This window comes from Motacilla alba, chromosome 11 (genome assembly GCF_015832195.1).
Source record: "Motacilla alba alba isolate MOTALB_02 chromosome 11, Motacilla_alba_V1.0_pri, whole genome shotgun sequence".
NCBI lineage: Eukaryota > Metazoa > Chordata > Aves > Passeriformes > Motacillidae > Motacilla > Motacilla alba.
In genome coordinates, this window is record NC_052026.1 from 2,289,362 (window position 1) to 2,316,652 (window position 27,291).

The window sequence follows — 27,291 nt, forward strand, 5'->3', positions numbered from 1 at the left end:
CAGTCTAGGTCAAAGCAGGGGAGAGGGATGGTCCTGGGTGTAATATTTGTGCATTTCTGGATCATTCATTGATACTATTTGGATGTGGATCAGGTGTGTGTTCACATTTGTGTCGAATTAGCCAGACAGACCACATACCCTGGAGTTCATTCCAGCTGCTGGAGAGCAGACTGTTGCCTGAGCCAGGACTGACAGTACCTGATCCAGCAAAAAGTCAAAGCAGTCCAGACAGAAGAAATCTGACTTCGCAGAGATCCCACCAAGATGAAGTTAACTTTACACTGTGTGGCATCTTTTTCTATGGTACTAAGAGTTGTGAAGCTGGATTTATTCAGGTGTTGGATTTATTCAGGTGCTGGAACGTGGCCTGCTGTGCTGCTGCCATGTCAGTGGAAGGTTGTGTCAGTCACTGGGAGAGCTGTCCACTCCTGCAGGTCTGGGTGGTGCTGGGGGGAGCCAGTCCCTGAAGGTGAGAATGGAGCTCAGGCCCTCTCATGGTTGTGGGAAGCTCAGAGTTGCCCTCCTGCAGGAATCATTGCAGACAGGAGTCTGACAAAAGCCTGAAACAGCCCCTTGCCCACCTTAGGTGAGCCTTGGAGAGCAGCTGAACGCATGGGCAGCGTGTTGATTTTCTAACTTTTACTTTCCCCCCCCAGCTGAATTCACAGGCAGGAAATGAGCCCACATCTACAGCATTTGGTGCTGCTGTTTCCCAAAGGTAGAGGAGGCAAAATTAGAATATCCTGTTTACATGTCGTTCAAGCTGTGTTTGACCAGCTGTCCCAAGGGTTTTCAACTTGCTAGATCAGGACAGGCTTTTCTTACAGGCTGAGCATCTTCCTGTGAGTGGAGGAGTGTGGCTGTTTGCCCTGAGCACCTCCCTGGGCCCAGCCCTACAGCTGCAGAGGAGACAGCTCTTCACTGTCACCATGCTGGGGAAGCTGAGGCTCGCCAGGTCCTTCACGACTAAAGGTGGGAGAAGCCTATGGCAAACTACTTTCCAAAATTGTTGTTCCTGTACCTTACAGGAAGGTACATTCCTCCTCCTGATGTTCTCAAAGCATCCTTGAGTCACTGGACTTGAAATGTCTGAGAAAAAACTGGTTCAGAGGGTTGAGGTGACAGATTTTTACGTCACTTCCAGCTTTTCTTAAGTGAATAGTTCAGTCTTTCTAAATATTACCTTGTTATAATACCTGGTATATTATACCATATGTATATGGTATACTATGCATGTTTGTGTTTGAGCAAACCTATTTATGCTTCTGGGAATGCTGAAGGACCTCCCTGGGGCAGGTGTGAGCTGTGAGAGGTGTCAGCAGGTGTGGGGTGGGCGCTGGCCCTGTGGGGCTGGGAGCTGCTGAGTTTGTAGCAAAGGTGGTTACGTAATTCCGTGCCTTTTCCAGACTGTCATGCTGGTGCTGGAAACAGACAGTTATCTAAGAAAATAGCAAAGTGCACCTGGAAACTTTTAGACTAGTCTCCTTGTTTAACGATGAACCATTTGAAGCAGGTCGAGGAAGGCAGCTGTAATAGATGACCTTTCTGTGCCATATGTTAGAGCGATGACTCATCCTGCAGTGTCAGAGGATGTAATGAGCAGGCTCCAGGCTGCTCCTGCAGCTGAGCTCTGCAGCCCTGAAGTGCTCTGGAGTTCAGGGTACTTGGGCTGATTCGTCCCTGCTTTCAGTGTCACTGTTCTTACCTGCTTGCACTGATTTCTGTAAGCTGAAGTATCTAAACTGATTCTGTCTTTTCCATGTCATCTCAGAAGGTTTTTTGTCTGAAGACCACAGAGGTGTCACATTTAATATAGAAAAGAGCCAAGACAAGACAGAAACTAAAGGTGACTAAGAACATCAAAACTGGAAAAGGGGGCTGGAGCAGTTGATTTTGTGACTGGTTCTGTACTGTGAACACTGTCACATAGAAAAAATCTGCAATATGTAGATAAATGTACTGTTACAGAAAGGAAAGACAATGGCCATATGAGAGCTAAATATTTAGTTTATTGTTTATTTGCTGTAATAAAACTGTCTCAATAACTGTAAACCTGTCACTGGAAAATAAAACTTAATAAAAGCTTAAGTAAAACATAAAAGGTCTACAGTTTGAACTTGCATTGTGCCAAATTCTGAAGTAATGGCATGGGCAAGCATCTCGCGCCAGATCTCAGGTGATCCCCAGCTGGGTTAACCAGCAACTGGTATAAATTGCAGTATCCATGATAATTAAAAACCAAGCAAAAGTTTTTTGGAAACTATCTTCTATCACTCTCTGTGAAGTGCCACTTCTTCTGTTGCCCATAGTATTGGGGTGTGCAGTGTGAAGGTCTGCCCTCTCCCTTGTCAGTTTGAGTGTAGAGCTGGGCTGAATGCCCCTGGTGCTTCACACCAGCTCCCTAGCAGGGAATTTGCCCAGGAGCACTGTGGAGCTCTGGATGGTGGTTTTTGCTGAGTCTGGACTGCTGCAGGAGCATCACTGAGTTCTGCTGGCTCTGGGTGGGTGTGCTGGGCTCACCAAGACTCTGGCTGTGCTGCTGTGTCCTCCTCTGCCAGCAGCTGGACCAGCTCCAGCTTTTGGCCGTCGCCTGTCCTCCTCTGCTTGTACTACACTGCTGGAAATTCAACACTCCTCAGCTGGCTGCATTATAAATGTGATTACACTCACTGCTCCAGGCAAAATAAGTGTGGTTTGAGCCGAAGGGTCTTGTTGGCCTGGTCCTTTTGGGCTGTAAGAGGGCTCGTGTCCACAGCAAGACACTCAGGTGCTCAGCAGGGGAGGGGTAGTAGGACAGGAAAGTCTGATTTACAGGCTTTCCCTCCAAGTTATTCATTCCCAGTGGTGCCCTCCCCAGCTGTATGTCTCCTTGCTTTGACAATCCCAGTCATCACAAGGTACTTTTAGAAACAGGATTTTTTCCTGTCTTTATTTTTGCTTAGTACTTTGGTGCTGAAGTTATTTGCAGGTCCCCTTGTGCTGTGATTGTCAACGTGAGCATGAGCCTCGAGCAGTCAGCTGAGCTCTGAATCCCAGACAAAGCAACCCAAAGTTGCACAGCCCGTGGAGCAGCCAGGGGAACTCTGCCTTCTGCTTCAGTGCCTCAGTGGCAAAAGATTGTTCTATAAATGCCAGATAAGGAGTATGAATTACCCTGGAACTGCCATGCACTGAATCGAGGCAGAGCAATGAATGAATGTTTTAAAGCAAGCAGCAGCGTTGCTGCAAGGGTGTGGGTACGGAGGGGCCGTGCTCAGCCTTGTGCCGTTGCTCGGAGGGGCTCTGCAGGGGCACCAGGCTGAGCCTTGCAGACACTGGCAGTCATCTCACGCTTCAGAGCAGTAATTTCACATTCTGTATGAAGCAATAAGCATTTGCTGTGCTGGCTTTGGGCTTTCCCTGTGTGACGGGGTGGCACCACTTCAGCAGCAGCCAAACCCCTCCGGTTTGCAGCGCTGCTCATCGGGGCTGAGAGCGGCTCCCGTGGCCTCTCCCCTCTGCACTGCTGGCCTGGAGCTGCCTTCATTCACCAGCACAGACATGCCCTGGCCCCAGAGCTGCTGAAATAGGGAGGCAGGAAGGGTGGCATTTGTGAGTTGTTTCTGTGGCCCTCTGTGATCCCAAACACTTGCCCATCACCTCACCCTGCGTGGGAAACTCTGGAAGGGCTAAGGACAGAGCAGAACAGGCAGCACCTATGGCTGCTTTCAGAGCGAGCGGGAGTGGGCTGAGTCCTGCTGCCAGTGCTCATCCCTCAGGCAGGTAGGGCTTGGCTCCTGTGCTCTGAACAGCACTGTCATTCCTGGAACTGGCCCCAGTGCCTTCCTTTGTGGCCATGACCTCTCCCGGCTGCTTTGTCCCACACAAGCTTTGTTAAGCAACAGGCAGAGTGGAGGTGATGAAAGTTTTTCCAGAACCTGGAACTTTGCTTCTGCAAAACTTCCAGTGAACGTGAACTTTGCTGCATTTGTAACCAAACATTAATTATTTCAAAATTTTATTTTTCTGAGTAAAGTTCTGCACATGCATCCCTCCTGTGTATTAAGTGAGCAAAGCCTCCTGTAGCAGGCAGGCACTGAAGTGATGGAGATCTTTTTAAGTCAGCAGATGCATATCTCAAGGGCCTAAATAGTTTCTTTATTATTCCTTGAGGATGAAAGTAAGGATGGGGGCAATCTCAACGAGGTTTAACAGTGACAACAAGAAGTTTCACAGTCCACAGGCTGCTTCTTGCCTTGCTTTGCTTAAGCTGTGATTTGTGTTGGGTGTTGTGGCCCGTGTCCCTCCAGTGTGGTGCACTCCAGCACAGTCACTGCAGGGAGCACGTGGGGCTTCAGGCCGGAGTTGGGCTTGTGTTGCCAGATGGGGTCAGCTCCTCATGGCTCTTGGTGTTGGGGTGCCAGGTGTGGATGGGCTGGGGCTTGGCAGGAGAGCCTAAAACATTTACTTGAGCATTTCTCACTTTTCTTAGCCTGTCATTTTCAACCTTAACTCAAGCTGTGGTGTGTCCTGCTCTTCCCTGGGGCAGAGGTAGTGCTGGGAGCTTAGCCAGGCAGTCCCTCCATCATTCCTGGCACAGGGTGTTGCTGCTGAGCATGTCCAGGTTGTATTTATTTATAACTTGTATGTACCAGATTTCGTGTTAGATACTGAATCCTCGGTACTTATGCAAGGTATCGGGCAGGTAGCAGATGAGAGCCCTGCAGTGAGAGCTGCCCGTGGTGGCGAGGCTGGGCGGGTTCCCTGGGCTCCTCCCTGGCTCTGCCCCGTGCAGGTGCCTCATGCTCCTCCCTGTGCCTGGCTGGGGATGACGTGTGTGTCGGAAGATGCCTCCTCCTGTGGCTGTTGGAAGGAAAGGAGCATTTTTCTCCCCTGAAGTCACCTCCTCGATCCAAGCTGCCGAAGCCCAGGACGTGCCCGGGAGCTCAGCAGGAGCTGCAGCAGCAGGGGCACAACTGCCTGGGCTCAGGGCAGCTCTGGGGCTCCACTGCTTACCTGGCTTCTCAGCAGAGCACATCTTACAGCTAGTAGCAGCACCTGTGTGACATCACAGGCTGCAGGCAGTGTGGGAGCACCTCCCCTGGCCAGGGGCACCTGCAGGTCTGACACAGCTCCTCCACAGCCCTCTGCTCTTGCAGCTCTTGCTGCCGTTTGGCTTCTTGTTTGTTCTCCCTGCTCCATGGCAGTGGGTGTCCATTGCCCTGCCCCTGTGCCACGGACAGGCTGCAGGCGTGCAGAATCTGGTGTGAGGCTTGTGTAGAGATGGTTTTCCTGTCCGAGAGAAGAAGAGGGGATTTTGCAGTGGCCCAGCGTGATGTTCATCCGCCCTTTTCCCAGAACTGCAGAGGCAGGGAGGGAGTCATCTGTGCCATGTGTTAGTTGTTAATTTTAGCTTTACCATAACTCTTGATGACAGGGCTTGGTTGTTTCCTACTGTAGGCAGCATGTAGCAGTTATTCTGGAGATACGGTGGGGCTGCAAGACAGTGAAGCTGCAGCTCGTCCCTGGGCCGTGGTGCTCAGTCTGTGGATTCTCCCAGCTCACACAGCCGCTGCCTGCTGGAGCTGAGAGGCCACGTGGTACCATTTCTCTTGCATTTGTGCGAAACCTTTTAGGTTATAAAAGGGTTCAGGCACAGGCTGAATTCCACCTGTGTCTGAGGTCAAAGCTTGGCCCAAAGGTGGTTAAATATCTGCCATGATATGCATGGCATATTTTTTCCTAATTCTGGCTGCCTGGTGAAGTCTGTATGAAGTGGCAGCCTGTGCTGGCATGGCCAAAAGAGCATTAGTGGATCTGATGTACAGGTCCCAAACTGAACTTCTTATAATGCACAGGCTACTCTTGAGGGAACTCTTACAAGTACCAGCAGGCTGAAAAACAGGTTGTTGCTGATACCTTTGTCATTATAATGCATTGCATTTGGTCTCAGGTCTGGAGCAAAGTCTCTGAGCACATCAGAGGGTACCAGTGTGATCTGCTGTGCTGCTGTGAGCTCCCCAGGAGCTGTGCCTCTGACGCTGGGCTGCAGTGCTGGAGGCTTGCCTGCCTTGTGTCCAGAGATGATGTTCTCACTGATGTGCTCAAGCTCAGTCAAGTGGACTGGTTAAAGATGTGGGGAGCACTGGCCATGTGCTGGAGTCCAGCAGGGAGTCTCTGGGAGCTCCTTCTCTTTCCAGTACCATTTTTGTTGATGGTCCTTTGCTGTGCTCCACGGAGTGTTGGTTCAGGCTCTGCTCTCTGTTTGGTTCAAGGCTCTGTGAGGGTGTGAACCTGTCTCCACCCCAGCCAGGGACTGCTGTGACACCGTGCTCCTGCCTCAGGCAACCTTCATGGCAACTTTGAGTAAATGCAACATCTTGTAATGTGTTTTTCTGGGTAGAGACACCAGATCTGTAGGAGAGCTGATGACCTGGGTAGAAACATAGCAGCTGCTGTGTTAAAGATCTGGGGTGCAGCTGGCTGCTCAGAATCGAGCTGTCAGGAGGGCAAGGCATTGTATAAAGGCAGAAGTTGCTCTGAAGTCACGTCAAGGGAAGTGTCAGAAACGAGACACGGTTGCTCTGCAACAGAACATTCTTCATAGGTGGTTTAACAAGCCTTGGAATTAAATCTGGGGAGGGGGGAAAAGTGATGTAGCTGTTATGTCAGGGCTTCACAAGCCCGCAGTGTGCAGTCTGGGCTGGGGCTGGTGGAAAAGCAGACCTGAGCAGCCATGTAATCAGGGCTTCTCCTTGGCAGTTATGAGCTCACACTAAACTCACACTGCAGCTGCATATATATTTTCCAAAATACACTTTTGGAATTTTACGTACACTTTTTTAGTATGCTAATCATCTCTGTGGTCATTCCTTCCTGGAGTTAATGACTACTCTCTTGGAGAAAACAAGTTAACAAACTGTCAGCTGCTCCTAACAAATCACTTGCTTGGAGAGGCCAGTGCAAGTTTAGCATCCACAATAAATCCTTCTTTTGCTTCTGATGGTTCAGTGCAGCAATGTCAAAGAAATGAGGTAATAACTTGCATTTATCAAAGCAGCTTGGACTGTAGTAGATTTGTGCACAAGAGCCCAGAGACAGAATTGCCAGAGTTACAGCTGTGGGCTCCTGCTCTTCTTTGAAAAGCTTTACGTGTAGATGGGAAAACGTAGTTCAGTTGGCATAACCTGCCAGCCAGCCAGATTATCAACAGCTGCCAGGGCTGGCATGAGAAGGTGGGCAAGAAGTGTCCAGGGAGCTGGGGGGCTCTGAAGGGGCTTTCCCTGTCCCCACAGCCAAGAGTGAACCGAGACCTGGATCAGGGTGTGGCGCTGGCTTGTTCCAGGCGTGACCCCGGTGCTGTGCAGCCCCTCCTGGGCCAGGGCCCGGCAGAGCCCTGGGATGTGCTGGGACAGGAGCAGGGCCTGGCCTCTGTGCTCTGCCAGGCGTGAGGAATTCCTGCAGCTGCTGCCTCGCAGGACACCTCTCCCAGGCAATGTCCACAGGAATCAATACCCATCTCTGATCAGTTAACCTTTAACTCGTGGCAAATAGAGGATGTTGTCTGTAACATTTGGTTACAAATAAATGAATAGACTTGGCAGCCTTGGATAAGGCAACAAATGTTCTGAAATTCCTGTTTCTTGTATCAGGGCTGACCTCAGCCATGGACTGGCGTTTTCTTAAAAAGTTTGCAATAAACTGATGGATCTGGGTGGCAGCTAGTTTGTCTCACTGCATTTAGCTTGGGTAGCTGTTAATCTTACAGTTTTTGCTTCCCTGAATTTCTGAGATCAGGTTTAGAATTTTAAAAAATATTAATGGATGTATTTGGTATTGAAATTTATAATTTCATTTCACAAATATCAAAAAATCAAATGGCAACATTGTGCCAGAATGTTGAGCTAGCTGAATGAAAAGCTAGTCTCCCTTCATGACATGAAATGAGGTAGTTAAAGGCATAAACACCAATAAGCCCTGTGATTTATTGAACAGTCTTTCCATTTCAGTACTGGAATTTATAGTACAGGCAAACTGCTTTTTTTAAACTTGCCAGTATCCCAATTAATCTGATCTCAGTCCACAGCTCATACTGATGGCTGGGTTGATGCTGCTCTGAACTGAAGCAGTTCAGTTCTGGAAAGGGTGTGTTGCACTGGGCTGGCATGGCCAGGTTTTGGGGCTGGGGTGGCTCTGTGAGCAGCTGCCAGAAGCTTCCCCTGTGTCCAGCAGAGCCAATTCCAGCTGGATCCAGGACGGACCCGCCCCTGGCCAAGGCCGGGCCCCTCAGTGACAGTGGCAGCACCTCTGGGAGCACTTGGGAAGGGGGAGGAAATCCCCGTGGAACTGCAGCAGCTGAGGGCAGGGAGGAGATGTGAGAGGAGCAGCTCTGCAAAGCCCAGGGCAGGGCAGGAGGGGCAGGAGCTGCTCCAGGTGCTGGAGCTGAGGTTCCCCCGAGCCCGGGGTGCAGCCCAGGGAGAGGCAGCTGTGCCCCCCCAGCCCCTGGGCTCCAGCAGGGACCAGAGATCCATCCCCCTGCAGCCCTGGGCTCCAGCAGGGACCAGAGATCCATCCCCCTGCAGCCCTGGGCTCCAGCAGGGACCAGAGATCCATCCCCCTGCAGCCCTGGGCTCCAGCATGGACCAGAGATCCATTCCCCTGCATTCCCTGGGCTCCAGCAGGGACCAGAGATCCATCCCCCTGCAGCCCTGGGCTCCAGCATGGACCAGAGATCCATTCCCCTGCATTCCCTGGGCTCCAGCAGGAATCAGAGATCCATCCCCCTGCAGCCCCTGGGCTCCAGCATGGAGCAGAGATCCATCCCCCTGCATTCCCTGGGCTCCAGCATGGACCAGAGATCCATCCACCTGCAGCCCCTGGGCTCCAGCAGGGACCAGAGATCCATCCCCCTGCAGCCCCTGGGCTCCAGCATGGACCAGAGATCCATCCCCCTGCATTCCCTGGGCTCCAGCATGGACCAGAGATCCATCCACCTGCAGCCCCTGCAGCCCCCACACAGGACCAGGGGGTGCCTGAAGGAGGCTGTGACCCCGGGAACTCCACACTGCAGCAGCTCCTGGCAGGAGCTGTGGCCCCGTGGAGGGAGGAGCCCAAGCTGGAACAGCTCAGCTGGCAGGAGCTGTGAGCACACAGGAGACCTGGGCTGGAGCAGCTCCTGAAGGACTGACTGCAGCCATGGAGAGGGACCAGGCTGGAGCAGCTCCTGAAGGACTGACTGCAGCCATGGAGAGGGACCAGGCTGGAGCAGCTCCTGAAGGACTGACTGCAGCCATGGAGAGGGACCAGGCTGGAGCAGCTCCTGAAGGACTGCAGCCCATGGGAAGCTCTCAGCCTGGAGAAGTTCACGGAAGGATGTGTCTCAGGAGCAGAGAGAGATGCCTGTTCGTGATATGCTGTTCTTCTCCCATAGAACTTGCATTTTTATTTTGCATGTACTTACATAGAATGTGCTCAGCAGGGGAGAATTCTGGAAGATAAAAGCCTGGTTTTGTAGTTCTGCAGTTCCACGGTTCTTAGGTGTATTAGCAGTTTTGTTGGTGCCAGTGATTAATGCCAAGCTTGTGCATGCACTTGTAGAAATATAAGAACACAGCAGTTTCTTCAGAGCTGTTTGAAGCAAAAAAATAATCTTTGTTTTTATTTTCTATTGTAGTATTTAAAAAATATCACCGATCTTGTCTTGATGGACTGTCCTGCTAGGATTGAATAGAGACCTATGGACATCTCAGAGAGACTTAAAATTCAGTAGTCCCAGTTGTGTGACAGGAGGACACAGATTCCCCAGAGTTTAAGTTCTTCTTCATAGAGATACAAAACCAAAGTGATGCTTGAATTAATTCCCTTCCTTGGTTTGCACTTAGAGAGGTTATGCATAGGTGGAAATAAATGCACAGGCAAAAGACTCTCAAAAAAAAAAAACCCCATAACTTTGAGGAAGTAGCTTTAAATACTTCCCAAAACCAAACCATCCCCAAAAAAAACCCTTTGTAGAGCTTACTGAAATCATGACCTTCCCTGTGAGTTTGCCATGTGTAGAGCTGAGCACTGACTTGTTGTCTTGTGGTGCTTTGGTCTCCTGAGGACTCCACGGGAGCCATCCCTGGCATCCCCAGGAGCAGTGGGCAGTCAAGGGGAATTCCTGAGCCCACTGCAGCACAACTGCCAGCCTGAATTTCTGCCCTGGGACCAGAAGGAAGGCAGAGGCTTTGCTGTTGGGGGTGTAAGGTGCCAGGTTGTGTTGATGAGGTTACATCCTCTGTTCACAGGAATTGAACAATTACTAGATGTGACTGACAGATCCATTTTTCCAGTGGCTTTCACTGCAGACAAACGTGCTTGGTGTTGTGTTTGTGGAGAGGGCCAAGGAGAAATCTTTTGGGCTTGGACTGAATTGTAGTTTTATCAGTGGTTGTTGGATGTCATGTGGTGGAGCACTTTGTTGTGAAGGTCTCACTGAGTTATTTCCTGGGCTGGCAGAGTTGTTTGCAGAGAGTGTGTGGATTTCTCTGTCCTTTCTGGCTGCACCTGCCTCCTCTGGGTTTCTGTCTGCAGCCAGCCTCAGTCTCCCTGCATTGAAACGCCAGCAGAGGCTTGGCCCCCCTTAATTTTGGGTTGATTTTCATGCATTTGTTTCACTGCAGCCGCCTGCTGCTCTCTTGGGTACTTGAATCTATTCAGGGTGAGGAGCTCATTGATTTAGGGTATCAATGGTGGGGGTATCCTGAGTGTTGTGAATCAACAGCCTGGAGCTGTTCTTAGGAGCTGCGGAGGATTTTAACTTTGATTCTCTTTCTGCTTTGTAGGTATTTGTATAAAATGTGGAAAAGGTGTGTATGGAGCGAGCCAGGCTTGCCAGGCAATGGGCAACCTCTATCATACCAACTGCTTCACGTGCTGCTCTTGTGGTAAGTCCCATCTGCTGTGCCCTTGTTCTGTGGCTTCCTTTAGCAAGCAGTGTGCAAGTGAGACCTCATCCTGCCTGCTTCCCCAGGCAGGATTCCCACGCAAGGCTCCAGCTTCAGAAGTTGTTTTTTATTTGCCATCTGTAAGTGCTCAATGGTGTTTTCCTAAGCAGCAGCTCAGAAAAGTAGTGTTTGGTTGTTTGAAGGGCTGCATTTACAAAATGGCTTCAACCAGGCTGTTAAAAGCACTGTGTGCTTTAAATCACTTGTGTTTATGGAACTCTAATGTGCATGTATCATTTTTACAGAAAAAAAAGGTAAAATTTGTTTGGCCAAAACCATATTTTTTGTTGCTATCTATTTGCAAATGCAAGTCTAGTCAGGCGTGTGTATTTGTCATTTCTGTGTACGCACAGTACTCAAAAATTGCTCACTTACGGTTGGATGTGACAAGAACAAATAGAAACTGTGTGTTGAAATGTCTTAGGCTATTGTAAGATTTCATTTTTGTGGGGGAAAACTAGGTGATAAATCAATGTTTCCTCCCTGCTGTTCTCAGGACCTTTTAAGGTTTCCCTTTTAATCTGAAAGAGATGTTTCTGTGTGTGATTTGGGTAAGTCCTGGCTTTGCCAGGGGAAATGGAAAATTGAGGGCAGCATTTTCAGAAGTGTGCCTTAAATCAGGCATTATGAACTTAAGTTGGAGATTTCCTCAGTGTCTTGTCTGTAACTGCTGAGAGCTCACAAATTCCCACCAAGCTCAAGGGAAGTGTGAGAGCTCAATTTTCAGGAGTCAGGTGATTTTTCTTGTTTTCTGCATACATCTAGTGAGGTTCCTTATATATGAAAATATTTGCCTAGATATTGAAGATCTTGTTAGGATACAGATACACAGCAAAATATTTATTCTGAGCAGAATGTCCTGAACACAGATTGTTTCGAAAAAGGATTAATTAAGGATTAGAAAAAGAGTAAAATATTATTGGCATAGAACCAAATCAGTTGATAATCAGAATAACATTGTAAAGTTCACTTCTGACAGGAGATGTGTTGTCTTTTCTTCTGAGATTTGTACGGATATATATAATGGTTTAAAGAAACCTTCAACCTGAATGTAGAATTTAGTGACTTTTCTAAATGGCTCTGGGCCATTACCAGCTGCAGGGTTGAACTCATCTCAGACCCTCAGGGATTGCTCATGACTTTGCTCAGGTCTGACAGTGAGTTAGCTGTTTTGTTGGCTCCCAAAGTGAACAGCATCCTGCTTAGCAGAGGATTACAAAATAGGATATCAGATAAAGTCTATGCACAGCATTAACCTAACCTAGTTGCATGGGTGAATTCCAGCTTCCTCTCTGAGGCAGAAATGTTGTTTTTAAGTACTCAGGCTGCATGTTTGCTACCATGGGGTTCTGTGTGCAGGTCACTGTTCCTTACAAAAATGTATACAAGAAGTGAATTTTAACAGCAAAATATAAACACAACTCAATTATTTAAACACCTAACAAGCTTTTCTGACTGTTCTGGAGATCTGTGTGTGACCAGTGTTCACCTACCACGGGGCAGCTTGAGACATGTCCACTTGAGGCATTGTTTGCCCCACCCTTCAGTGCCCTGGAATTCGGTGACTCAGGCAGCTCCCCGTGAGTCACCCCAGCACAGGGAGATGCTCCAAGGTGTCTTCTGAGCCTCTCACTGTGCTGCTCTGGGCTGGAGGCCCCACCAGGACAGTTCACAGTGGGAGGTGCTTGGGTTTCCTTCTGTTTGCATTTCTGTTCTCCTGTTGGCATGGGAGAGTTTGGGCGCAGGAGAGGGGCTCAGGGCAGCTAAAACACCTGAGCAAAGCTCAGCTCAAGGGTGAGTCCAGAGCAGAGCTTTTCCTCTCAGCTCAGATCTGAACTAGGATCAACATGAGCCAGCTGGGAGGAGAGTGTTGCATTAACTCTTTGTTTCTCACCGTGTTTTGGGCTGTGCAACCCATGGAAAACCCAGAGTGGTTCAGAACAGTGCCAGTAGAGGCAGACCCTGGGACCGAGGCGTGCAGGTCCTGTCTGTGGGAGCTGCACCCTTGAGAAGGTGCTGAAAGGGCTTTGCAGGAGCTCAGGGGCAAGCAACCAAATGGAGACTTCTCACAGGACTGCAGTTTAGGACCAGGGAGTTCATTTTGTGACATTGCTGGGACCTGTGTGAGAATCCTGAGCTGTAGGTTTGGTGCCCACCTTTAAATGGATGAGAGTAACCATAGAGGGCCCAGAAGAACTTGAATAGATGATTAAAGGATGGAGAAAAGCTAGTCACAAGAGCTCAGTGTATTTTGGGTATCTGAAATTGTGGGAGGGTCATGTGGCTGGAGCTTGTAAGTACATGAACCATAAAACAGCATTAGAAAGTGGTCTCATATGTACTAGACACAAACACAAGAGAAATCTTTCCTGGAGGCTGAAATTGCACAATTCAAATAGGAAATCAAAGACAGTTTTTCTGCAATGAGGGTGATTAACTGCTGGAACAAAACAGCAAGAGAAGTGGCAGATTCTCTATCCTTTTTTGTTTTCAAATTAAGACCAAATGTCCCTTTGGAGAATGTTTTAAGTTGAGCCAAGCTTTAGGTAATTGGGGGATCATTAATGATCTTTGTTAGGTGAGGGCTCACAGCACACACTGGTGCTCCTTCTGAGCCTTTGACAGGAGGGTAGAGAAGCCCATTGGTTCTCTCTGTGTCCATGTCTATGCTGTAGTTCCTGGGTGTGTTTATGTGGTGGTTGGCCCTGGCTGGACAGCAGGTGCACACCAGAGCCACTCTATCCCTGCCCTCCTCAGCTGGATGGGGAGAGGAGAGATAAGGAGATAAGGAAAGGCTGTGAGTCAGGATAAGGACAGGGAGAGCTCCCTCACCAGTTACTGATACAGCAAAACAAAAAATCTATTAACAACCAAATCAGAGTAGGATAATGGCAAATAAAAACGAAATCTTAAACCAGCTTCTCCTCACCCCTCCTTTCTTCCTGGGTTTAACTTTACTCCCAGCTTTCTCCCCCTCTGCCCTGAGTGGTGCAGGGGGATGGGGAATGGGGCTGTGCTCAGCTCATCCCAGGTTGTCTCTGCTGCTCCTTCCTGCTCAGGGGAAGGGCTCCTCACATCTTCCTCTGCTCCAGTGTGGGGTCCCTCCCACAGGGGACAGTGAGCTCCTTGAGCTTCTCCAGGCTGAGAGCTTCCCATGGGCTGCAGTCAGTCCTTCAGGAGCTGCTCCAGCCTGGTCCCTCTCCATGGCTGCAGTCAGTCCTTCAGGAGCTGCTGCAGGCTGGTCCCTCTCCATGGCTGCAGTCAGTCCTTCAGGAGCTGCTCCAGCCTGGTCCCTCTCCATGGCTGCAGTCAGTCCTTCAGGAGCTGCTGCAGCCTGGTCCCTCTCCATGGCTGCAGTCAGTCCTTCAGGAGCTGCTCCAGCCTGGTCCCTCTCCATGGCTGCAGTCAGTCCTTCAGGAGCTGCTCCAGCCTGGTCCCTCTCCATGGCTGCAGTCAGTCCTTCAGGAGCTGCTCCAGCCTGGTCCCTCTCCATGGCTGCAGTCAGTCCTTCAGGAGCTGCTCCAGCCCAGGTCTCCTGTGTGCTCACAGCTCCTGCCAGCTGAGCTGTTCCAGCTTGGGCTCCTCCCTCCACGGGGCCACAGCTCCTGCCAGGAGCTGCTGCAGTGTGGAGTTCCCGGGGTCACAGCCTCCTCCAGGCACCCCCTGGTCCTGTGTGGGGCCTGCAGGGGATGCAGGGGGATGGATCTCTGGTCCATGCTGGAGCCCAGGGGCTGCAGGGGGATGGATCTCTGGTCCATGCTGGAGCCCAGGGCTGCAGGGGGATGGATCTCTGGTCCATGCTGGAGCCCAGGGCTGCAGGGGGATGGATCTCTGATCCCTGCTGGAGCCCAGGGCTGCAGGGGGATGGATCTCTGGTCCATGCTGGAGCCCAGGGGCTGCAGGGGGATGGATCTCTGATCCCTGCTGGAGCCCAGGGGATGCAGGGGGATGGATCTCTGGTCCATGCTGGAGCCCAGGGCTGCAGGGGGATGGATCTCTGGTCCCTGCTGGAGCCCAGGGGCTGCAGGGGGATGGATCTCTGGTCCCTGCTGGAGCCCAGGGCTGCAGGGGGATGGATCTCTGGTCCATGCTGGAGCCCAGGGAATGCAGGGGGATGGATCTCTGGTCCCTGCTGGAGCCCAGAGCTGCAGGGGGATGGATCTCTGGTCCATGCTGGAGCCCAGGGGATGCAGGGGGATGGATCTCTGGTCCATGCTGGAGCCCAGGGGATGCAGGGGGATGGATCTCTGGTCCATGCTGGAGCCCAGGGCTGCAGGGGGATGGATCTCTGATCCCTGCTGGAGCCCAGGGCTGCAGGGGGATGGATCTCTGGTCCCTGCTGGAGCCCAGGGGCTGGGGGGGCACAGCTGCCTCTCCCTGGGCTGCACCCCGGGCTCGGGGGAACCTCAGCTCCAGCACCTGGAGCAGCTCCTGCCCCTCCTGCCCTGCCCTGGGCTTTGCAGAGCTGCTCCTCTCACATCTCCTCCCTGCCCTCAGCTGCTGCAGTTCCACGGGGATTTCCTCCCCCTTCCCAAGTGCTCCCAGAGGTGCTGCCACTGTCACTGAGGGGCCCAGCCTTGGCCAGGGGCGGGTCCGTCCTGGATCCAGCTGGAATTGGCTCTGCTGGACACAGGGGAAGCTTCTGGCAGCTGCTCACAGAGCCACCCCAGCCCCAAAACCTGGCCATGCCATCACAACACAAAATAGAAATGTGAGAAATAAGACCACAAGATTGTGTCTTTTTTCCCCTCAAAAAACAAGAATGATCTGAGCTCATCTCCAGCAGTTCCTCAGTTTCAGTTTTACTTTCAATAGAATGGTTGTCGAAAATCAAAGGCAATGACCAAAGAAAAATAATTCTGCACCTGACGATATCTGATTTAGATAAGGGCTCAATACTTAACCAGCTACAATTAAAAAATAAATAAAACCATATTTCAAACCCTTGGGAAAAGTTGTGGTTTGGAGACCACTCAGGCTGAAATGTGATAATGAATGATGGAGCCTCCAAGGCCTCATTTCATCACTTGGCAGTGAATGTTTTCAACTCAGCAAAGACAAGTGCAGTTGTGCAGAGAAGTGGAAATTCTGCCCGAGTCAGAGCCCTTTCTTAGGCACTTCTTTGAGATTTCTTCAGTTTCAGTGCCAGGTGCCATCTGTCAGGGTGTCCTGGTTGAAGAGGGCAGTGTGTGCCAGGACAGGCCTTGCTGTGCCTTCCCAGGAGCTCCCAGTGCTGTCCTTTCCCACCCAAACTGATGCCTTGAAAGGCTGACCTAGAACAGAGGCTGGACAGAGCTAAAGAATAAAGTAGGGATTTATCAGAAGGCCTCCATGGATCCACCTTGGGCACAACAGGAGCCTAGCCAGGGCTGGACCCAAGATGAACCAAAATGGTCCCAAAATGCACGAGCGCTCCCGGGGTCTCTCCCTTGGATCAGCTCTGCTCCATTTGCACCTTGCAGTTCATTGTCCCGTTCCAGCTTTAGCCCATGCAGTCCCATCCTGCTTGTTTTTCTCTCTCCAGCCCACGGTGTTTGTGCTCTTGGGCTGAGATTTGGATCATTTGTCCTTGGTGCCCAGCTGGAGCAGGAATTGTTTTGTCTCCCTGCTCTGTGCACAGAGCTCACCATCCCCTAATGTGAAGCTCACAACTACACACTAAAGCAGCACAGAATCTGAAAAATATAAAAGCTAAAACCTGAGGCATCACCACCATTGTTCATCAAATCATTGCTGGGGGGTTTGTGTTGCTTGTAATTAAGAGGAAACCCAAAACCAGACTCTCAGCCATGGGCACATCTGTGGGGGCTCCAGCCTCGCCAGCGTAGAGGTGTAAGGATAGAATGGGGGTTTTGGGGTCTCCTGCAGTGAGGGTGGTTCCCTCTTTGAGGACATGCATGTGAAAAGATGAGAAAGTATTTCAGGTACACATTAAATAAGCAGGAGACTTCTATCCCCTCTAGACCTTTTGGTAAAATGTCTCAGATGGTAAATCTCTTAATTGTCTTCTGAGGTTCTGGCACCATTGGGAAAAACCCTCAGTAATATACTGATTCAGAGTTGTACAGGATCTCCTCAAAAAATGAGATTTCACCAGTAAGCTGAGATTAGAATTAGAGTGGAAAGGAAGAGTAGATAACTTATTGGACATGTTTTATGTGCTGCTTTTCTGCCTCTCATTGTGTTCAGTGGGTGCTGGATGCCTGAGCCTTGCTCCCACAACTGAGCAAGTTCAGCATCTCACATCCTTGCTCTGTCAGGAGATTTTTGCCAAATTTCTGTGAACTCCTACAGCATTCTGCCTAAAGCCATGCTCCTCAGATAGCTTTTTTTCAGAGGTCAAAAATTCTCTTCAGGTAAGGTAGAAGCCAAAGTGATCCGATTTCCTGAGATCAAGTATTTCAATGTAGATCTTTATTGACAATGTAGATCTTTATTTTAAATCCTAATCTCTTAGAAGAAACAACTGAAGCTTGTCAGGATGGTTTTTAAATGCAGATTCTATCTCAGCCATGACACCAACAGAATCTCTTCTAGGCCTTGATTCAGCAAAGCACTTAGATGTGTTTAAATATGTTATATTAGTCATATGTAAAATTGCTTTGCTGAATTTTAAATAACAGATATTAATTCAGGCAACATCATAATCTGTCCCTTCTGTTAAGTATGAAATCTTGGCTTTGGCAGGAGTTCAGTTGCAGATTTTGCTTATGGAAGACAAGAGCTGAAAAATATCTGCCTGAACAGCTCATCATCTAATTCCTCTTGATAGTATTTCAGAGCATGACAGGATTTCTTGAAGGATAATTGCTGTAATGCCAGACTGCTTGTGTGATCTAAGTGCAGGTGAACACTTGCAGGAGTTAATGGACTCTGGTTGATACTCATTAAAGAAGAGAATTTCCCAGGCGCTTTCAGTTTGCAGATCATAAAGTCATCCACGGTGTCTTTTCAGGCTGAAAATTTTCATCCAGAGGCAATGATGGTAGAAACTCCAGTAAGAGGAATCTTTACAATGAGGAGTATCAGTGTGCTGTTTGTAACTCAGAGGATGTGAGGGAATGAGCTCTGGTCAGGGAATGAGCTTTGCAGAGCTAAGGGTTGGAAGGCTCTACTCTCAGAGCTGACATGTATTTCACCATAAGGGCCAGGAACATCTCCCGCTCTCCTCCGTGGAAGCAAATGCTTGAGCATGCCATTCATCTTTAGCTGGAGCTTTTGCTGCTGGTTTTAAGGCACAGAAAATCATGGCAAGATCAACCAAAAGCTTAAAGCAAACTGTAGCATCTGAAGGGATGCAGCTCTCACCTGATGGCTGCTGGCCAGCCCAGAGCACTCACAGGGGTCAGACAGCACTTCAGTTTTGAGGGACAGCTGGTAAAGGTGTCACAGTTTAGGTGATGATGGGCAGTGCTGCTGCCTTTGTTCAGCCTTCACAAGTTCATCCAGGTCTCTGGGACGGGGTCCCAGGGAGGGCTGACAGAGCTGCTGGTTTCAAAGGCCCAAGTGGGACAGCCACAGTGGGAGTACTGTTATTATTGCCCTGAGGGTGTTAGGAACACTTCTGAAACAGCCCGTGCCCCCAGCTGATGGGAAAAGGGAGTCAGTTCATGGCCACAGTCACAACCTGCCTTTTCACTTCTGTCTGAGGCCACTCAGTGCTCCTGGTGTAGATGTCTATTAATAGGAGGTTGCTCATGTCCCAGAGAAGTTCCTTGTGACACTGGAATTGGCCTTTCCGTATTTGCTGCCCCAAGTTGAACCTTTGTTTGCTCTTGGTGGCAGTAAGGCACAGAACATCTTAAGGAAGCTGTGTCCCTTTGGTGTATATTTACAGCAGTTGGTGAGTTTTTAAAATACCCAAATTCCCAGTGGAAGGTTCATTTTCAATTCGTATTTGTTCCGTCCCACAGTGTATTTATAAGTTTGGCATGAGTCGCTGCATCCAAATTGCACACTGCCAGTACTTGTTTTGTAGCTGCAAATTAAATTGTCTGTAAATGTGACTTTCCCATAAAATAAAACAAAATTCAGTGTCAAATCGGTGAGCTCTACAGTGTGTGTCCACCAGTGTTAGGGTTGGTAATCACAGTGGTACAAACGTGTGTGTTTGTGTCAGTGGTTCACCCCTCGTGCCTCATGGCTGCCTTTTCACTGGCTTAGTGCAGGTTCAGAATCTGTTCATCTTTCTGCAGCCATTTTGTGCAACTCTTCTGGGCATCAAGGAAACCCAACAGGAGCCCTGGAGGGAGAGGGGCTCGCGGGCTTTGCTGCGAGGGCTGTGCAGTGCCAGGCTGCTGGGTAGCTCGGGTCCTTGTGCGCTTTTCCCTGCCATTTTCTGACCGCGTGTTGTTGGACTGGAGCAGGCTGACACGCTGGGGTTTTTGGTCTGTAATGCTGCCAGAGGCACTGGCTAACAGCTCAGGGGCCAGGCCGAGGAGTGGCTCAGTGCTGTGCTGGAGGAACATCCCTCCCGACCCCCTCAGCTCACACCCTGCTCATCCACGACTCCGGCCCGCGGTTGGAGAACGGAACCTGTGGCCACCTGGATGTTTGGTGGTTTCCAGGCTGTGACTGGAGCTGGCAGCAGGTCCTGTTGTGCACGGGGCAGATATTTGGAGATGGGATTCCCAGGAAGAGCCGAGCGCTGTGCGGAGGCGCGAGGTTGGGTGGGAGGGGGTTTGGTGGCTGTGCCTGGGGCAGACGTGTCTCTGAGACACCTCCTGCTGCTGCTGCAGGAGGGCAGAGCCCTGCCTGAGTCACTCTGCGTCTCTGGGATGAGTTACAGCCTGTGCTCAGCCCCACATTTCCCATCTAACACCTCTCAGGACAGGTGGATAAAGCCATTTCCAGTCTCTGCAGAGCCAGCCCAGCCCACCCCCAGTGCAGAGCTCAGGATAGGGAGGTGCTCGCTGTAAAGAGACAGTGGATGGCAGAGATGGCAGCTGGCTTCACATGGTTTGGGCTCCCCTGTGCCAGACTCTGAGCCATGACTGAGTCTCAGCAAAGGAATATAATCTTAATTTGAATTTAAAGTCAAACTTGGATACCAGCCCATGTAAAGAGTCCAAGTAGCTTTGGGTACTGATTGTTAAAAAAATGTTTTATCTTGTTCCGTGGTTAGTCTGATAATATCCCAGGCTTTAGACCAAAAACAATGGGATGGAAAAGGGTCATCAAAAATGTTTGAGATGGGATAGACACAAGAAACTCTACTTTTTTTTAAATTTATGTAGTTGAGTTTTACATTTTAGGAGGCATTTTGTATTTCTCTGCATTGCTGTCTGTTGTCCCAGGTATCTCTGGCCCAGTAGGGCCAGATCTGTATGCTGGGCTGGAAATAAAGCAGTCCATTGCTGGGTCCCTTCTACAGACATGCTGTAAATATTATGTCATGAGATGTTTTGGATTCTGTGACTAATTTAAATTTAGTTCAGCTCTGGGAGGGAACCTGGTTTTTTAGGGGTGGCTCATCTGATTGCTTCACTTCCATGGGGAGATCCCAGATATTGAAGATGCATGTGCTTCAAGCTTTTGTTGGTTGGGGGAGAGTGTGTCTTGGTACAGTGCCATTCTTCTCTTCAGCAGCAGTGGTAGAGCTGGAGGCTCAGCCCCAGGGAAGGATGATGGCATCAGTACCTGGCTGACAGGGAACTGGGAAATGCTCCTCTATTTCTGATGATCAGAGGGCATGTGATCAATAATTGGCTGGTGATTTGTCTGTGTTTCCTTTTTTTCCTTGAAGGGCTGTAATTGCATTCTGCTATTAATGATTCCAGCATGAAATATATGGCTTTTAATGGGTGGGGGTTGCCTGGCAACTCATGATGGAAACTTTCTTCTGTGTTCATTGACTGACCATGGATATATTCTTTCCACAACATTTTTGTACACATAATGTGGAACCATTCACTGATGGCATCTGTGACCATTTCAAGGGCTGGAAAACATATAAAGTACAAAAAAATATGCTCTAATTAACAAGGTTTTACTCTCTGTTTTTTTTTATTTCTGTAGAAACTCCAGAGAACCTAATTACTTCTTTGCATAGTTTTGTGGGTCTGAAATGTTACCTGTTGTCTAGAGTAACAAGATCTGATCAAATTTCCCCATTTCCTTATTGGCATCTTTTATCCAGGTCTCAATGGTCTTCTCTGAAACCCACATCTTTTGGGTGTTTAGTCTTCCCTTCAACTCTTTTTTTTCCCCTTTCTTACTTTCCCCTCTACCCATTTAAATTGTTTTCTTGGAACACACCTCAGTTTCTACAAAGGAAGATTCCCTTGGGCTGCTGCTGAGTTCGTCTCTCAAAAGGGAAGAAATCCAGATAATCCAGAACAGAGCACAGGCAAGTCACTGACTTTGTCAGCAGATGTTTCTGTTTCCCATTTCCAGGTTCTGTAATTTCTAATTGTTACCAAAAGACAGGTGGAAGGAGAAAGTGGAGAAAGGAATGAAGGAAAGGAGAAATACAGGGTTGGTTTCCTGTAGTTCTGTTGAACTGTTTCTCCTGTATGTTGTCCTTATATATTGCCAAGTGCAAAAAATGCATTAATGGTGTCCTTCATCTTTACTCATCTGAAAACTAAACCTTCAAACTAAACTCTGAAATAATTTCTTATGTAATATAGGTCATCGTCAGTTCTTCAACAAAGAGTCAATTCCATGTCCACACATGCAGTTAATCAGTTTTGTCCTTCAGCACTTAAGGAATCCGTTCCCCTGCCCACAACCAGCTGATGGTTTCTTTCCTGGTGCCTGTCTCAGTGCATTTTATCCTCACACAAAACCTGCCCATGTCTATAAACACATCCAGGCTCTTGTGTGTTTAGCCTGTCCTAAAGCCATGTATCACCTGGATCGTCTCCTGGCATTTGGGTGACTCTGCACCTTTCCTTTGCCCTGGACTTGATCTCACCATTGCTGCTCCTGACTGACCAAAGTGTGCTCTGTGGGCCACCATGACCTGATTGTGTCCTGGTGCGTTGGGAGGATTGAACTTCAGTTTCTGTCTCTGAGGCATCTTTTCTTCCATTCCCCGTGTGTTGTCTTTTTCTTCTTTGTGCCTGCATTTGCTCTGATGTGTCTGCTCTGCTTTCTTACTTTCTTACTATTTTACATCTTTTGTTTTCCATCTCAAACAGGCACAATGGATGACTTTAGTCAAGACCTTAACTGCATGTCAGTACCTTTTTCTCCAGAAAATATTGAGCTTCTCTGGCACCGTTTGAAATCTTACTGTACCCTGGTAATTTCCTGTTTTGATTTGTTATGCACATCTTTGGCTTTTCCTGGAATTCCCAGTGTCTAAGGACTGCTGGGAGCTCATCATCCCCATATCAAGGAGTCAGGATTATACCACTTTGCAGCCATGAAAACTTCAGTCTGTCCTTCCTCACCAGCAAACCTGCGTTTCCAAACTTCAGAATAGTTTTCTATTCTTATTCTGCTACCTGATTTCCTGCTGTTTCTAGTCTTGGACTTGTTGCTGTCGTTCCCTGGTGGCAGTGCAGGGACAGGACCTCTCCCCTCCTGCCAGGCCAGCTCTCAGTCCAGCTCTGCAGGCCCAGCCTAACGAGGACTGGAGGGGACACAGCATGATCAGGAAATCTGGTATTTGCTGCTTCTGTTGCCTTCACTTCCCGTGCTGTCTGACAGGGGGGCTCTGGCTTTGCTCCTCAGCCGTATCCAGGCTGGGTTCCAATCCCATCCTTAATTCTTGTTAACTGCTTATTTCCGAGGAGAGTTGTCTGTATGGCCTGGAAACACATTAAAGTTCTCACCAGAAAGCAGCCTGGGTTTTACCTTGCAAATTCATTTTACAGATCAAAGGTTTCCACTGCCACTCTTCACCTTAAGGATGCTTTAACTTCTTGTGGGTCTAGAAAAGCTCTTTCCCATAAGAATCTTGCCATGTACAAAACAAGACAAAGATTTCTTTCTTTTTTTTTGCTAAAGTTTGTCTTCACACTTACAAAATATGCTGTTGCAGCAGACTTCAGCACTCTGTGTTTGAGGCTTTCTTCTGGCAGAGGATATTGGCAAAAGATAGAGGAAAAATTCTTAGCTGAGAGGATTGGTAGGTTGGTGGTCACTAAGGGGTGGATCAGCTCAGTGAGGCAGAGGAGAGGGTTTTGCTCCACTTGCTGAGGCTTCCTTGTCCTCTTGGTCAGATCACTTCTGTCTGGCTTGGCCCATGTGGGCATAATCGTTCCCACCTCCCTCACCTGGGTCACACTGTGCTGCTTTCAATGTGTTGACATTATATGGAGATCCTGAGGTCAAAGCACTGGTGAAGTGAGAAGTTTTGTAAATCTTTCAGTAATTATTGTTATATCACAAATAGATGCATTTGCTGGAGAAAACACTTGCAGTGTCTGGCAGCCAAACCATACAGCTGCTACTGCATGCTACTGAAACTAATTACTTGCTCAAATAATGTGTATTTACAGTTTATGGGGGACCAGTTTGAGGATTATATATCATTAAATAAATGGACTAATGCAAGATTTTAAAAAGCCTGCTTTCCCAGCACTGCTCCCAAGAGCCCTTAGTGCCTGGGCCACGTCAAAAGCGTTCCCATTCCTCTGTCCAAGCCCAATGTTGTGTTTTTAATTTATTTTCAGTATCCAAGGAATGCTGTCTCCAGTATTCAGAGGACTCTAAATCGGATGTGAGACACAAATGCACCAGAGAAACTTATCAGAGCAACAGGCTTGGCCTGAAGCCTACACAAACAACCATAAATTTTTCTCATTTAAATGAGAGGACTCTGGAGGATTGGCCGATTGCAGCGGCAGTGGGCTGGCCTTGGGCACCAAGGAAAGTGCTTTGGTAACCCCTGGTATTTGACATGACCTGAATGTTTTGCCTGCTTATAAACTTACTGTTACAGACTGACCAGCTTGGTTCTGGTAAATTCACTTCTACAGGTCAAAGTTATTTACCAGCAGGGGATGTTTTCTCCTCTGCTTGGACTTCTCAGAAAATTTTAGCCTGTTTTAACCCAGGTAATGAAGAGCTCTTGTTTCCAACCACCCCTCGCTGCCTCCCTGCCTTGAAACACAGAACAGGAAGAAACTCAATAAATTCAATCTTGGCCAGAAAGCTATTTTTCTCCCTTGCTTCCAATAAATATCTCATTTCCTGAAAATCCCGACTTTGACCAAAACTTCTGGGACTTTCTAGATTTATCATCACTCATGGCCAAATCCAGTTTCAGTTGGTGTCGGGGTAGTCTTGAGTTCATGGAGGGCAGTGTGAGCTGTGAGCTGGGCAGCAGGAGCTTGCTCCCATCACACTGACAGTAATCCTGTGGTTTGCCCCAGGTGAATCTCTCCCCTGTAGCTGTATAAAAGCCATGTAATTTTGCAATATGGATTTGATTGTGAGCACCATGCCAGAAACAGTAAAGAATTATTTTACTCTTTTTTTTTGGTGAAATTCTTGTTATTTTACCAGCGTGAACCTTACACAAGGATGCCCTGCACTGAGCTGACACAAGTAAAATAGGCAACTGCCATGCTTGCAAACTGAGCTAGGTACAGTAAAAGCTTTCTGAAAGGAAGCCTGAAGCAGACCCTGCTGTGGCCTCGCCGGCGGTCAGTGTCCAGTCCATCCAGATCCAATGCTCCTCCCTTTGTAGGGATCCGTGGCTCCCTCTGGCAGCTGCCAGGACTGGTGTCTGATGGAGCAGAGATCGTGTGCTGTGCTCTTGGTGCTGGGCTGGAAATCAGTGCTGGGCTGTCCCCTAAACAGCCCGTCTTGCTGACCCACCCTCTTGTGAGGGCTCACCCGCTCTCCTGGCTTCAAATTCATGAGGATTATTTTCTTCAAGTGGTGGAGAGAGCAGGAGTGTAATAACTTAATGTGGTTCTGTGTCCCTTGCCTGCCCCAAACATCCCTGCAGGCTCAGGACAGGCAAGGAATGAGGAGGGGGTGGTGTTGAGGTTCCTCTGGAAATGGTGTTGAGTGTTTGCTGGACACTTGGGCCTCTCGCTCCCTTTCTCCCAGACACTGGAGACTTGAGAACAGCTTGTGTCCTGTGGTCATGGGCCAGAGTAACCTCCTACCATTGATTTGGGGTGGTGGGTGCTAAATGCTTTAGCATTTCACCCACAAAATGGCTGTTCCTTGGTGATGAATAACCCACCCTTTATGCCAAAGTGGCAAAGAGCATTTCAGTCTCTGTCCCGTGTCCTGCAAAGCCAAGTGACAGGTGAAGATGTAGCTTCAGTGTGGTTTTGTGTTCGTGTGTGACATGACTGGAGAGGCCTGGCAGCCTGTGGGGCAGGAAGTGTTGCTCATCCTCTCAAAGCATTTTCAGCCCAGTGTTTTTTCAAGCGCTCTGGTCACCTTGTGCTGTTTGGGAGAGGCACTTTGGGGCAGGAGGGTGCCCAGGAGGCTGTTGACCATCATGGCCTCTTCAATGGGGTTAAAAACCCCAAGGTAAAGGCCATTGCTTTTGAAGTAACTGGGGCCCTGTAAAGCCATTCACAAAATCCACCATGAGTGCTTTCTGCCTTGTGGTGTTAGGGGCAGGCCTGGAGGACCAGGTTTCAAGTCTGACAGAGACCCTGCCTCTCCTCTGCCCGTTCATGCCAGGGGGTGCCGGTGGCACAGCAGTGCTGGGTGCTTGGTGACGGGGTCCCTCGCTGCTTTGGGCACCGTCCTGCTCTTATTGTCTCCACAGGCTCCTTTGATGGGTGCACAAACCCTGTGTTCCTTCCCCTTCCTGTTCGGGGCCCATGAACCTCCTGATGTGCTGTTACTGCTTCTCGGCTGTGGCTCAGCCCCAGCCCTGGCCCTGCCTGCCATCCCTGCTGCTCCCTGTGCCCTTCCCTGGCCCTGCCATCCCTGCTGCTCCCTGTGCCCTTCCCTGGCCCTGCCATTCCTGCTGCTCCCTGTTCCCTTCCCTGGCCCTGCCATCCCTGCTGCTCCCTGTGCCCTTCCCTGGCCCTGCCATCCCTGCTGCTCCCTGTTCCCTTCCCTGGCCCTGCCATTCCCGCTGCTCCCTGTTCCCTTCCCTGGCCCTGCCATTCCCGGCTCCTGCAGCCCAGCCTGGGCAGGCAGGTAGGGCCACTGTGGCTGGGGAAGGGCTTCCAGCAGTGCTCCCTGCTCGGGATGCCCCCATGGGCTTGGTGCTTTCTCCTCCTCTCCACCGGCCCTCAAGCTGATTTTTTCTTACCTAAACTCTTCCAGCATTAACTATTTGTTTACCCAACGCCAGTGAACTTGCACTGTGTTTGGAGTAGCGTTAGTAAAAGAGAATTATGAGCCAGGCAAGAAACAGGCAGGGAATTGGAGGAGAGGCACTTTGAAAGCATCTGCTGTAAGAAGTAGCCTCAGCAGTGGCTCTGAGTCCAGCCAGCAGGGCTGGCTCTGCTGGTGTGGTGACGCTGTGCCAGCACACAGGCACCAATACCTTCCAGCTCTTTTGGCTGTGCCTGTGCAGAGTGAAAGGTGTCTAATTTAGTGCATATTTAAAAGCAATCTTTTAGCAGTCATTTTTGATCACTCACTGTTACATCTCAGCAGCTGTCTGTCAGTGTGCCCTAAAACACAAGTGTGCCACATCCTGACATTAAATTAGATATAGTCACAGGACCTCAGCCACACAACTGCCCTGGCTGCCTGGGTACTCTGCACTGTTGCTCTTCCAACTGCACTGCCTGCAAAATTTTTCCTGGAAGTAATGCAAATAATTTATTGAGTGAGTCAGTGGATTACTGACCTTAGGAACCACAGCAGTGTAAATTCAGACCCATGGAAACAATTTGCTGAATCAGTATTAACAGTGCAGTGGTCTCTAGACTAGCAGCCTCCAAAGTGGGGTGCGGGCTCCCCAGACAAGTGTTCAAGATGATCCTTTAGGGTGCAAAAAGAAAATGCTTCACATGTGGGTATAAATAATTTATAAATATATAAATGTATGTGTATTGGAATGCATGTGTAAACATCTTTTACTGGTAGAGGAGCACTAGGGGAAGTCCCTTGGACTAGGGGAAGAAAGCCTAAAGAACACAACAGCCACCAGAACTTGTTCTGCTGATTCCATGAGTTATTTAACAAAGCAGAATGTATGCACTTGGGAAAATAAGGCTGGAAATCATCTACTTAATCTCTTAAGAAAATATGTAGGTGAGAGCCAGAGATCGTGTTTTCTAAGCCTTGTTTTTGAAGGGATGTTATTTTTTATTACCCTGTTTAGATTCAAGTAGCAAATCACCCGGCCCTGCTGCCTGAGCCTGGCTCACGGAGAAGGGCCCGTGGCTGCTCTCTCTGAAGTCCTGGGGGCTTTGGGCGATGGTGGCGAAGATAATTTGGT

The 27,291-nt window shown here is 49.2% G+C and overlaps 1 protein-coding gene across 2 annotated transcripts in view; it reads left to right on the forward strand.

Moving 5' to 3' along the window:
• Positions 1-27,291, forward strand: part of LOC119705482 (WT1 interacting protein) — an 83,959-nt gene that overhangs the window by 20,764 nt on the left and 35,904 nt on the right. For both annotated transcript variants that reach the window (XM_038147962.1, XM_038147963.1), the window contains exon 2: positions 10,803-10,904. In XM_038147962.1, the coding sequence (XP_038003890.1) occupies positions 10,803-10,904 (102 nt within the window). The remainder of the gene's footprint in view (positions 1-10,802; positions 10,905-27,291) is intronic.